The sequence below is a fragment of the Condylostylus longicornis genome, unplaced genomic scaffold (assembly GCF_029603195.1).
Source record: "Condylostylus longicornis isolate FDR11 unplaced genomic scaffold, ASM2960319v2 ptg000135l, whole genome shotgun sequence".
In the NCBI taxonomy this organism is placed as follows: Eukaryota; Metazoa; Arthropoda; class Insecta; order Diptera; family Dolichopodidae; genus Condylostylus; species Condylostylus longicornis.
The window spans coordinates 10822916-10837630 of NW_026578103.1; the positions used below are offsets into that span (position 1 = coordinate 10822916).

The window sequence follows — 14715 nt, forward strand, 5'->3', positions numbered from 1 at the left end:
GAAAAATTTAAATTTTTTGTAATTTATATCTCCGAAACTGCAAGATTTTCTAAATTTCGAAAATAGCGAAAATGTAAGCTTCATAGTTGAAATGACCTATGAGTATCAATTTACCCATTCATTCTTTTAATTACGTTCTTCTTTTAATTTACGTTCTAATAAATAAAGTTGGGTCAAAACGAGTTTTGTAATGAAGCACTTTTTCGTTCAAAAAGTTAAAATAGTGCTTTTATAAACATTCTATGTACCTACTACTACATTATTACAATTACTTTCATTTATATACGAAACTGTTTCCAGGATTGCATACATTTAGGATGAACAATGTATGCAGTCTTTGAAATGAAACAAAAGAAAAGTTAAAGAGGTATTAACATAATGCTCGATTTCAAGGGTTAATTACATGAGTTAAGAAAAGTAAATATATTTTTACATGGCATTTACCGTTAGCTTTCTGCATTTACAGAAATTGGAAAAACGTTGCGGTTTCTGAAATATAAGGCGTCAAAAATTCAAATTTTACAAATTTCCAAAGACCATAACTTGAGGAGGGATGAAGATGGAAAAAAATTTTCTTATAAGGAAAAGAAAAATTTATTAGCGTCTAAAAGCTGTTCAAATCTCAGATATTTGCAATCTGTGGTCTAGAAGAAAAAAGACATCAAAAATTTATAAAAAACGGATTTTAGATAACGGTAAATTTTAACAGCCATTTTGTTTTTTGAAATTTCCAATATGGTATGATGCGATAGAAGAAGCAAGTCACTGCTTTTTGCGTTTGCTTATGGTTTCGTGTATTAGATAGTTAAAAATGAAATTTTCAGGGTTTTGGGGGGGAATAATTTTCAGAGATAGGTAAAAATTTTCTTCTATGGAAATAAGTTTCTGGTAAAGATCTATGTACATATAAAATTTTAGCTTTCTATTTGCAGGGTGTAGAAGTTTTGTAAACAGACACACCGACAGACGGACGGACAGACTAAAATTATCAAGCATTTTTTTTCTTTAAATTTTTTTAAAAAGTTCTACAAATGAGGTTTTTTGTCATATATAAAAACTAAATCAAAAACTAAAATTTATTTCATCTTACTTTACAGGAGTTTAAGTAACCATACTTTGCACAACAAGTGCGTAATTCTTTTACTTTTATAATTGCAGCATTTTGCTAAAGTTCGCATATACATAAACATATAGGTACATTTGACGATACACATCCCTACATTTATATATAAAAACATGATGCAATAGATTGCAATCATTAATTTTAAAAACAATACATTTTTATAACCGAAAACACTTATATTAAAAACATATGTATTGCAATAAACAGTGTGTATAAAGTAAAAATATACTTATATAATGTATAACTTTTATACCTTTAACATATAACTGAAAATTACCTCAAGAAATAAAATCACCTGGATGAAGAAGATAACAAACAAAAAAGTACTGCATAATTATATCGCATGAGTCTTAATTTAAATCAAATTACCAACTTCACATACAGCTTTAATATTGTATTAGTTGTATACCTAATATAATTATATAGGTTAATATAGTTCTCTCTATATTATATGTGAGAGTTCAGCAATTTATAGATATACTAAAACTTCACCACATTGAATTACAATTCAAATTTTACAAAGCTCTTAAACTTCTTCCACTTCATTATATTATCACAACTTCTTCAATATTAAAAATCATAAGGAAGAAACGAAAATAATTAGAATGAATAATAAAAATGAAAAATAACCAATGTAATATATTTAAGTCGCACAAATTTGTGTTAAGCGTTTATAATTAAGATGGGCTTCGAAAAATATAATTTATGGCGTTAATTAAGGTTTGTAAAAAAAAAAGAAAAAAGAAAGAAAAAATTAAATTAAGAGAAATAATTTTTTTTTCATTATTATTATTCCTTTTCTTAATTCTGTTTAATAAATTCCCTTTGGTATTTAATTACTGCTTGGATTGTGTAAATGGCAAATATATAAAGCAAATGCTTCTCTTTCATAATCAAATTTAAAATTAATATGTGTGAAAGGTATAACAAGATTGTAGGTTAGGTTAGGTTGGCACGGCCATCCGAGGATACACCTAGGCAACTTGGGCCCGTTTTGACGCTGCGGGATCTTCATATTCCCATCCTCACGTGAACCAGCCCGAGTCCTTTATAAACCAGTTTAGGTCCCTGACAGTTACATTCGTCCGTAACTCACCGAAAGAAATGGAACCCAAGCAACCTTCGCCTTCCCCGTGCTAAAGCCGGGCACGAACATAGGAAATGAACCAACAAGATTGTAACTTCGTTGAAAATTCAATCATAACATCGCCTTTAAATATTTCTTAAATATTTTTTTTTATAATTCCTAACTAACAATAGGCTTGTACATTTAGCTGGAAGAAGGGCAATAACTGACTTTAAGAAAATTGTTTAAGAAGTTCGTGTGTAGACCTATGCAAAGGACGGAGTCAGATTTTTGATACAACTCTCTCTTTAATTTTCAAGATCCAGGATTGCATACTATCAGGGAATATTTTGTCTCACTTTTACTTGATGAAAAGCTAGTTTATCAAAAACAAAAACTGTAATTATCGAATTTTTTGGTTTCCTAGTAATTTCTACTTTCCGTGTATCTTCAAATTGCATGTTGATATAAAATTTTTATATGGTATTTTAACGAAACTCGTAATATCGTTTTTCTTTTCTTATACAAGAACGAACAACTATTGAAAAAAAAAGAATGAAAATTATTACATATACACATTACTTAATATACATGGATTTAAAGTAGAAATCGCCACAAAGAAATTGAAAATGCAAAATGAATGATTGGCTTCAAATGAAACTATTTTGAGAGAGTGGAAGTGTAAAAGGGAGAAAAAGAACATAAGATATACTAGACCAGAGTTCCGTAGATGAAAAATTTTTGAAATGTAAAAAGATTTTTAACATTAAACTCTAAAATTGGGAAAACTTTATTTTTTCCTCTCTATGCTCAAATAAATTAATGTAAAAGAACTTGAAGGTTAATGAAAGAAAATACTTTATATAACAGGTGCTTTTAAACAATATCATGGTGTAATTTAAATTGAACCATTCAGAATACTATACTTGGAAATAAATAAGATCAAAAAAGAAGATTGGAAAAAAACAAAGCGAAGATGTAAAATCAATTCGTGTATTATGTAATGCAAAGATGGTGTAAGACCTACGAGTATAAGAAAGATTACTTTGATTTTCTTAAAAATTTCAATTTAAAAATAGAATTTACTTATTATTTTCGTTTCTTTTTTTTAAGAGAAAGAGTAAAAAATTAACGTGTCTAACGGATAATAAAAATTTCACGTTTCTAAATCAGTTAGAAGTTTAGAAAAAAAAATAATTTTTAAGATTTTATTGTATTGCATTTAATTTGTTTTTAGTCTATTTTGTGGACAGGCCATAAGGTTTCTGTGAATAATTGATTAAAGGAAAGGTTCTTTTCCCACAATTCATACAATTCTCATATAATTTTGGTTGTATTGCAAAAAAACAAATGTAGATTTAACACGTTCATTTAAACAATTCGGTAACTAAATTTGTTCTGCTGAATAAGTCAAATTTATTTAAAATCTCTATTTTTTGAACCAGCCTTAAAATTTCACATAAAATGTCTAAAAAACTAAACCGCTTCCATTTTTTCAGCAAATAATAAACAATATTTTACATTAATGTATTATTAAATGAAAAGGCTAGCCAGCTTATAAATTGTTATTTTAATTAACATTACGTAAATAATAAATGTAAAAATGCAATATTAATTCTTTGGTTTTCATTAATTTCACTAATTTTTAAATAATCAAAATTTCATTAGTAAAATTATTAAATATTTTCGTTCATTTTGTAATTGAAATCCATTATTTCTCAATTATAATATTCGAAAGCATTGCGGCATCTGGGACATTTTTTCAAAACTATCGCCCTGGAGATCTTTCCACTTTCAATTAAAATTTAGTGCGGTTAAATAAAATGTATATAAGTAATGGAGCATCTACTTCTGCTAAGATTAGATAAAATTCAGTATGATCGCAATTTTTGTAATAAGTATGTAAGAAAAGATATAAGTATAGGTACTATACATATATAATATTAAAATTTATAATCGACAGTTATCTACTATAAAATATATGTAATCATATTTTATATAATACATATATACTTATGTATGTATTATAGCTTCTTTACCAAATTCCATTTACTATGCAACACACGTTCAATTATAGTCCTTTCAAATATATTATGGCATAAATTAAATTAATAATTTTTTTTTTGTTCGAAATTTTCCAAAAAAATTACAATAATTGTAAATGACTTTAAATCAAATAACAGCATGATATTTCAATTATACATGGGACATGAAAACATTTTATGAAAAAAAAACAACCAAAACAAAAGAAACTTCTCTAGCATATTTTTTTTTCTTACTTATAGACTTTAATGCATTCGAATATTTTATTTCCCTGCTTTCGATGTTCCACCAGAAAAATCAAAATAAACAAAAAAAAAAATAAAAATTAACTTTGATGGCAAAAATTCGCTTCAAGCAAATTTATGTAGTAATGAAATTAATGCTATTGTATTCCTCTACTAACAACAAAAACAAAAAAGCGGAAAAAAAATAGCAACGTTTCAATTATTATTTTGACTATGACTAGATTTTACTAAATTTCTATATATAAGAAAAATAGGAAGAAATATAAATTTTTGCGCAAAATAAAATTTCTAATAAATAAATTATAATCGAGAAAAATCTAGTTTAATTTTTATTACAAATTTCCACCGGAGGATTTTTTTAAGGAGAAGACCTCCTTTTAAGGTTTTTTTTTATATTAATAATCAATTCAAAAATTATAATAATAGTTTGGTAGGTAATAAATATTTCGTAAGAAAATTATAGGATACTTGAAAAATAAAATCATAACTTTTTAAAAGCTGTACTCAGTATCAAATTTGCAGCCAATCTGACTATAGTTGAGTACTTTATATACTGCCAAAAGAGTATTTTTGGAAATTGTAAGTGTTTTTTTTATTTATATAAAAACTGCTGCAACAAGTTCAGATTTCACAGATTGCGATGGGCTAGTTTGTATTTTTTAATTCTTTAGAAGTTATTCGAAATCTTCGAACATACTTATTCAAATAATTTCGATGTTTCGACACTATTCTATAAATTAAATTAAATGACACTAAAATTCTAAATAAAAGAGACCAAATAAAAGTGCACGTTGCCTGAAATTTCCTGGTGCTTAGACTATTTATTTTAATACTGATCGCAAGTTGTGCCATATATAATTTCAATATATATAAGTATATAATAAGTATAAGTATAAGTATAAAAAATTTTTAAATGTGAAAACATTTCTTCTCAAATTTTAGAAAAACTTGAATGAACGCATTTAAATTCAAAATTTTCATTCGCATAATAAAACTGAATATTATAACATCCTTGGAATTGTGTATTATTTTCCACTTTTTTTAATATTTTCAATACACTATAAAATATTTTCATTCACAATGAAATAAAAAACCAAAAATAAAGAGTATTTAAATTTAGCCTTAAGTCTTATACACGGTTTTGTGATGTTTTTTGTACATTTATTTTATAATAATACCGTTCTCAATATATACGAGTACTTATATTTAAATATATACATTGGTAGTCACCTTTCATTTTGTATATTACAATTTTCCAGTATACTTTTTGTTTACCATACAATGAACGGGTCGTTATTGGCTGCTTTACCGCAAAACCGCAAATCTATACTCTTGTTGCGCTTTTAACGACGTATTTTTTTCTCTTTTTTTTCAAGTTTTTATATTATATTTTTGTGGTTTTTCATACGATGATATAAAAATTGCATTTAGCCGCAAGTCATACTAAAAACAATAAAGCATAAAATTTTATAGCACAGCAAAGGCAATAAAAAATAGAGCAATGCATGAGAAATATTTACAGTTATTTAGAGTGTAATTTTTGAAAAGCTTTGAAAAAGCGTATAGTGACAAAAATACCGAACGACTGCCAATGCAATTTTCATGCGCTAAAGCTAAATAAAACCTTTAGCAAATCAACAGGTTGAAAGATAAAGTTGCCATATTAGATTTAAATTTTGAATTTGAATAAATTTAGGAGTCCGCAGTTTACACTTTCAAATTTTGGAAATAAGATAAATCTATGCGAACCAATTAACAGTCAACAAATTGTTTTTAAATGGTTTTAAGACTTTTTTTTACAAAATTACTGCTAATTATAATATTAATAATAAAAATTTTCTTCTCACTCTTTTAAGATGTAGAAAATAATATGTATTTGAATGTTGATGAAGTCGCAGCTCTATTTTATTTCGCTTACTGTAGCTTAAGCGGTGAAATATATAATGGCTGAAACATAAGACAATATTGTAAGAAATAATACAATTTTGAGAAAATGAAAATTTTAAAATTATAATAGAGAAATACGTAAACAATAAGATAATATTCAATGAGCAAAATAATGCAATGTATTGCAAAATCTTTATACGTAACTAGAGCTGCGAAATTACTATTTTATTAATGTTAGATTTAATTATAACAACAAATTACATTCAAAAATAAAAAAAAATGAAAAATAACTTTAATTCTCACCTGTGATCCCTAAGATGATCTTGACGTCGAAATGCTTTGCCGCAAATATCACATGAATATGGACGCTCATCTGTATGAGTACGCTCATGTATTAATAAATTGTACGATTTTGTAAATTGACGATTACAAAATTTACATATAAATTGTTTTTTTGGACGTGATGCACGTCCAGGTGCACGTAATAAACGACGATCTAAACCGGCATGCATACCAGGTACACCACCAGGAAATAAACTAGCTGCTGTTGGTGGAAAAGCAAATGTACCGGGGCCAGTTGGTGATGGTCCTGGACCACCTAAAAATGCTCCTGGCGGTCCATATAAACCAGCTGGATGTGGTGGTGGTGGTGGTGGTGGACCACCCGGTTGATTTACATTAGGCCTAGGTAAAAGCATAGCTGCTGCTGCAGCTTCTCTTAATGCTAATTCTTTACGTTTATCAGCCATCATCGCAATTATTTCATAACTAGAACCACCACGTTTTGCTGCAGCTACAGCTGCTGCATCTTTACCTAATGATTCTGATCCATCAAGCATACTGCCATAGAGGGCTGATGGACCACGTATATTTCGTGATGGTAAAACAGGAACAAACGCTGATTGCTCTCGATGATGTGATGATGATGGCGGTACTGATGATGGTACTAGACCACTCTGTGTTGCAGCTAAATGATGTTGATATGCTAATTGAGTTTCATAATTATTTGTTGTACTATTTGATGATGATGATCTACCACCAGATGAGCTACGTGAATTTGTTGTTGATTGTGTAGTAGATGTTATATTACAATTATTGCTATTACTATTACCGCTTCCATTTGATGTTGGTGATTGTAGGAACTGATCAATACGTGCTGATCTTACCAATGATATGGCATGATCTTCAATCACAGCTGGGCCTTCAGTTGGCATTTTAAATATTTTAATAATATTTTATTATTAAGTTGTAAATATTTTCTAATTTGTAATCTGAAAAAAGAAAAAATAAAGTAAAAATATTATAAAAACTGTTTCTGGAGAAAAATATTAATAATAAAAATTTAAGAATTTTTCAATGAAATATTTGAATTCATGTTAGAATTTTAATAGTTTATTGAAAATTTTAAAATTGTCTGGGAGGCATAGGCATTAATAATTAATTTATGTTCGAAAATTAAATCTTAAAACATAACTTTAATGATATTAAGTTTTCAGGTCTTAAGTTAGATTTATGAGTTTTTTCCGACAGTTTTTAATTTATGAATTCTCTGGGTTTTTTTATTTTTTTTGCAAACGACTGAAATATTCGCGCCAACTAGAAGTAATATTATAAAAAGTTTCATGAAGATTTACGATTTAAGAGAATGTTTAAAGGCTCTTCCATATGATTATTAAATTTTGAGTGAATTTTTACCAACAAATCTCTTATACCACATTTTCTTTGCTTTTGTTTTCATTTCTTTTGAAGTTTAGAATAAAACAACGCGAATTAGTGCTCATATACATAAAACTCAAATTATCATACTTAACTAACCAGAAAAGTTAATTACTGTATTATCAGTGAAAAGTCATAATAAAATAAAATTTATTACTTTGCAAATTTGCATCATTCGTTTATCTTGCACACTAACATCTACTCATATATTATATTACATAATGTTTTATAACAATTTTATTTTGTGGATGTGTTAAAAGTTGAAAAAAAAATTTATTACACCAAATTTGAATTTATTTACGGAGAATAAACCAACGTGTGTATGAAATAAATTAGAAAATTAAAATTGCATTTCGATTTTTAAAATTTCAATAACTTATTTTATGAAGTAAAGCTTTCATTTAAAATTTTGTTGCTCTACATGATTGTGCATCCATGACATTTGACGCTTTCAATGTAATTAATAAATATTTCGTTATATACTGAATAAGAGCTTATAAGGTGAGTGCGTTATACACTGCATGTACATAAATATTATGGTTGCTTAGTAATTGTATTTTGAATTTTGGAAGTAATCCTAAATATAGCTTTAGTATTAAGTATAATATTTACTATATAGATATTTGAATTTGACCTTAATCTATATTACGTATTGGATATTATTGTTTTAGAAGAAGTTTTGTGTTGTGGTGAAAAATGGCCTTAAATTTTAAAAATCCTTGTACTAGTTATAGATACTTTCATAACTAGACTCAAATTATATAGACCACATTGCGGTGAACTAAAACAAATCCGCAAATATAAAAATATTCACCACATAATGGTGACCTAAAAATATATTAATACTACATTATATCTTTACATTGAAACACATACACAATTTATCAATCTTAATTAAGTAAATATTATAATGTTTTGAAACAATCAACTTGTAATAATTAAATAGGCATGAAATTGTGTGTTTTATGGACGATTTATTTTCAATAATAGCAGTAAAATTAATATTATTAACACCCCAATTCGTCGCTTATATTGTAGAAAATTGTATATTTATATTGTAGAATAATAAAAATTAATCAGAATCTTTAAAATAGTTTTATTAAGAATATTAGGAACTTATTATTTAATTAGAACAATTTGAATTTAAAACTATAATCAGAATAAAATTTAAGAAGATTGGTTTATATATTTCGAGTTAAGTGGAACCACCACTTGCATTATTACGTACATATTTATTAATTAATGTTAAATTACACAAAATATGAAATATATTCTTTTATTATTCAATTTTTATTGCCCAACAGAATGTTTAAATTTGTACAGTTGAACCTGAGAAAAAATGAAATCCCGAAAAACATTTATCGGCCCGAATAAGGCCACTAAAAATCCCGTAAAAACATCTACGTTGTTATGCATCATAATTCAGTTGCATTATCAAATACAACAACAATAATTCTATAATGCACGTTCAAAGAATCTTAAAATAGCAATTAATTTCTTGTTTTCATATAAGTATGGATTTTTTCTTTATTCTGACAACTTAATTATTTTGACTTGTACGATTTTTTGTGCGCTCTTCTAAAAATTTTGTAAGAGACCATACTTCTGTTCAAGGTAAATAATTTATTATAATACATTAAACTGCATAAAATTGAGAAAAGTTTGTGAGTTATTAATAATTTTTTTACAAGAGAATTTTATCTTGGAAAAGCCTAGAGTTGTATGAATATTCCAATTTACGTGCAGATGTAGATGAAATATCTTAAAGTAGAGAGAAAGGAGCATGATTAGAATTGTGTGCTATGGCATAAAGAAATGCAAAATATACAAAAAGAGGATGTTTGAATAACCATAGAGAGAATATTTAATATAGATAACAGAAATGACTCTTTTTTCCGGGTTCAACTGTGATACAAAATATTTCTCTTTCCATAATAGAATTAATCTATACGCTGAACACTTTAATTAATTTATCATATTTTTTTATATTATTTTACTATTTTTATTTTTCGCCGTACAAAAACAAAAAGTCATTTAAAAATTATATTAAGTTAAATCAATTTACTTGGCTATAATATGTTTTATATAGCTATCTTAATAATATGGTGTTTATAAGTAAATACAAGATGTAAAATATTATAAACATAAAATGTTTTTACACGTATATGGTATTCACCTGTTAACACACCTGCAGAATTTTATTTTTTTTTTTAGTTTTACTTAAAAACAAAAAAAGCAAGATAAAATAAAAAAAAAATTATTAATCAATAGTAATAACAATAAAATATTAAAAGAGAAGAGTTGAAAATATCTATGGCATGGCAATATACAAGTATATTTTGAAAAAATACGAGCAAAGTAATAATATTCAGCGAAAAAAAAAACGAGAATATTATTAGCGTGAACAAATAAAAAAAAAATAAAGTTTTTGATTTTTATATTGTATTATTTTAAAACTATAGTGAATTCTGATGATCATCAACATCAACATCATCATAGTACATAATATTTATAATCGATTGAATATATTTGATAGTCATCAAATAAAATATTATGATGTACGTCGTATGTGTATGTGTAATGATTATTATTACTGAATATCATCATCATCATCAACATTATGATCATAATCATCGTGATCATAACCATATAACTTGATCCGAATCATTTCCAATCGAAAAGCACAATATCAATTTTTTTACTAGCCATTTTAGCTACTGTTAAATGAAACTTAAGCTACCGTAAAAAATAAAAATGTGAAACGAAAAAAATAAAAAATAAAAAAAATAAAACAGACAGAATTACTAACTTCGGTTTTTATTTCTTTTTTTTTTTTTGTTTTTTGAATCGTATATAGTGGTAAAAAAGAAGCAAATTTTTTTTTGTTTTGTTATCTGGGTGCCATTATAATATTTTGCTTAATTTAAGTAAAAAAAAAAAAACAAAACAACAAAATAATGAAAAAGTCTGAAAGCAAAATATTAACAACTGCTGAATTAAGTATATTCACCTGAAAAGGTGTTGGTCAGGTTGTTGTTTCTTTTTTTTTGTTTTTCTTTTGTCTTTCTTATCTTTATTATTATAATTCTTTCTTTTAATTTTAATTTATCGCTTTAAATTCGGCGAGTTTCGTAAATCGTGTCATAAGTATTTTGAGACAATAAAATAAATAAGAAAAACAAAACATAGTTGAATTTTATAAGGGGAAAAAATAACGAAAAAAAAAAAAATACTAAAGCAATAAACGCCCTCTTTGGTTTTTTAAAATAGTAAGTAATCAGTTCTTTCAGTTTTCACAACTCATTACTTTTTGAGAACAAACAAGAAAAAAATTTTTATTACGATTGATTGAAGGTATTACAAATTTCATCAAATTATTTACGCATTTAAAAATCAATATTAACCCGTTAAATTTCATCAATATTAATCATGTAAATTATGTGATACTCGCACGAAAGAATTCTTGAAGTCATACTGAACTATGGTATAGGTTCCATATACAATATATGAAGGCTTTTAACTAGAACTAAATTTTGGAATTTTAGAATCAAAATCTTTGTTGGGTATACATGTAAAATTTGAACACTATTGCCCAGTACGTAAACACCTTCGTAAGTATGCAAATTAGGCCGAGTAAAATTTTCGATATTTGAATAAAATATTTTGCGAGATGCATACTGAAAATTTTAATAAAACTAAAAGCGGAAATTTAAAAATTTTTGCAATATTGGACGTGTTACTTTACTATACAAAATATTTTTTGAAAATTTGCGACAACTCTATTGGAATTGCTCTCCAAATTACTTTCAAATTATATTAAACATTTTGTTGATGGGAAATAACATTTTATTAAATCATATACCCTATGGTTATCGGAAATAAACTTCATTAATTGTTAACATTTTTAAATAGGAAAAGTTGATCTCAAAAGTAAAAACACTTCAAAATTATTCAAACACAAGAAAAAAAGAAAAAGAAAAACAATAATAAATTTAGCAAAAAACGAATTAAAAGCGAGGGAGAATTACAATATTAAATTAATTTTGCTATAAATAAAAAAAAAAAAAAACAAAAAAAAAATAAAACAAAACGAAAAGTTGTTCTCCCGGAGATGAGCTCTTAACTGACAGTTCAATTCTTATGTGTACTGTTTTTTACGCTTCTTGATTTTCTTCAAAAGGAATGAATGATATTAAAAAATTGAAATAAAGTCACCGTCTTATAAAATAAAATTTTTTTTTTGTTTCTTTATTATTAAATTGTAAATTATACAAAATAATATTATGAAAATCAGTTTGCAAGTAGGTGGTAAATATTAATGCAAAGGTGTTAAAATTTAACTACCGTAAACTTAGTACAGACATGTGTACACATCTATACGTGTATGTATAGAGTTAAATTGAAAAAAATACAGATGGCTTGGATTTTAATTGTATTTAATGATTTATAATCTGCGAAACATAATTTTTGTGTGACTGTAGTTACTTTTTTTTTCGTTTAATTGTTGAGAAAATTTCTTATTGTATTTTTATTTACACTCGTATGTTTGTTATAGAAAAGATTAATTAGATTTTTAGATTTTTAATTCAATTCATACAATTATAAAAATTTTAAACTTTTTATTTTACCTGTTAAAGTTTTTTTTTTGTTACCTAACTTAAACTAATAATTTAGAAATAATTTGGACTAAAATTGTGTTACTTAAGTTCCAGTTAATTAATATCTTCGCATACAAAACAATAACTACATTTACAATATTAAATGGTCATCACACATAAATTTATTAATATTTAAGATTTTAGATATGGGTCTTAATAAAATTTCAACATAACAACAAATTAATAGAGACTTTAAAGAGAGAAATGAATAGTAACTTTTTTTGAGAAGTGAATAAAAACTTTACTCTCGAAAGTGAGATTTCGGAACGTAATTAGCGTAGTGTTTACTATTCCATGTCGGGATAAAACTATCCAAACCAACATAATATAGGCATTGAAATTTTTATTAAACATAAAAACGAAATATAAGGAATTATAATTATAATAAAAAATTAATTTACGCATAATTGACAGGCGACGGAATATTTTTACATTTTAGCACTTTGCCAAAAAAAATTTGAAAAAAAGTGCTTAAGTATTAGTTTTACTGTATCCGTTCGTATGTCTTTTAACAAAACTTCTATACCATTGAAAAAGGAAGCTTCTATAGAAAGAAATATTGCCTATCTGCCACTTCTAAAAACTGTAGCCGCTGTAGTAGAGATCATCCTAAAAATATGCAATCTTTTAAATATTTTTATATATGTTGAAGAAAAAAGTGCTACTTTATAAACCATTGATTTGACCCAACTATATCAAAATTTCTATTTTATAACAATATTATTTTCATACAAATTATACGAAAACAATATTTCTGATACCAAATCTAAGTATTCTATGTTAATTCAAACAATAATAAACATAAAAATCATTTCTAACTACTAGCTTAAGCTAATTGAATAATTTTTACATCCCACACATATAATAAATTAAGAAAATATTATTAATATTTAAATTCAAATGAAAAAATAAAACAAAAATGGTTAAAATTATATTTAATCGTAAATTATTCATTCAATAACATTAAAAAAAAAAATCTGATGTGGTCAGCACATAACCGACCGCATTGTGTATTGTCTAGTTAAATGAAAGTGTTACAGAATATTATAAAAATGTCTGTTAAATACTTCTTTCCAATTTTTAGGACATTAGTAAGCTTATAGTTAACATACTTAGAAAAATGTAAATTTGGCTCTTAGTAGAGTTTCGCTTTGTGCTACCCGAATTCCCTGAAATGCTCGCCAGTTAGTTTCGGTAACAACCAGAACTCAAATATCAAATTTCAAGAAATTCCATCAATTTGTTCTGTGGATATGGTGAAAAATGTAAAATCGGCCCGCAAATCAGTTCTCGAGCCCTGATCTTTCCAAAAAAATTATATGTTCATTGCTTTAATATGAGAAATTCATATATTAAATTTCAATGAAATCGGTTGATTATTTCCCTTTATATACACAAAAGTGTATGTTTGGCCCGTAGTAAACGTCCAGTTGCTGATGCCTGATTTCTTCCAAAAGTTGGGAATTTTTGTGTATGATCGAGCAAAGCTTTTATATGAAATTTCAAGTAAATCGGTTGAATACTTTCTTCAAAATGGTGAAAAATGTAAAATGGGCCCGCAAATCCGTTTTCGAGCCCTGATCTTTCCAAAAAATTTATATGTTCATTGTTTTAATACGAGGAGTTCATATATTAAATTTCAATGAAATCGGTTGATTATTTCTCTTTATATACACAAAAATGTATATTTGGCCCGTAGTAAACGTCTAGTTGCCGATGCCTGATTTCTTCCAAAACATATGAATTTTTGCGGACGGTCGAGCTGAGCTTATATATAAAATTTCAAGTAAATCGGTTGAATATTTTCTTCAAAATGTTCAAAAATGTAAAACAGGCCCGCTAAAAAGTGCAGTTCCCGAGGCCTGATATATACCAAAAGTTGATCGATCCGTGCCATGGTGGAAACAAACTTACATATAAAATTTCATCAAAATCGGTTCAGCCGAACTTGAGATACACGCGTGCACACACAGACCG

General features: G+C 26.3%; 1 protein-coding gene across 2 annotated transcripts in view; it reads right to left on the bottom strand.

Annotated features, from left to right (window-relative positions):
* Positions 1 to 14715, bottom strand: part of LOC129615323 (protein bowel) — an 80732-nt gene that overhangs the window by 37991 nt on the left and 28026 nt on the right. For both annotated transcript variants that reach the window (XM_055530464.1, XM_055530465.1), the window contains exon 2: positions 6668 to 7635. In XM_055530464.1, coding sequence (XP_055386439.1) covers positions 6668 to 7578 — 911 coding nt within the window. In that variant the 5' untranslated portion in view covers positions 7579 to 7635. The remainder of the gene's footprint in view (positions 1 to 6667; positions 7636 to 14715) is intronic.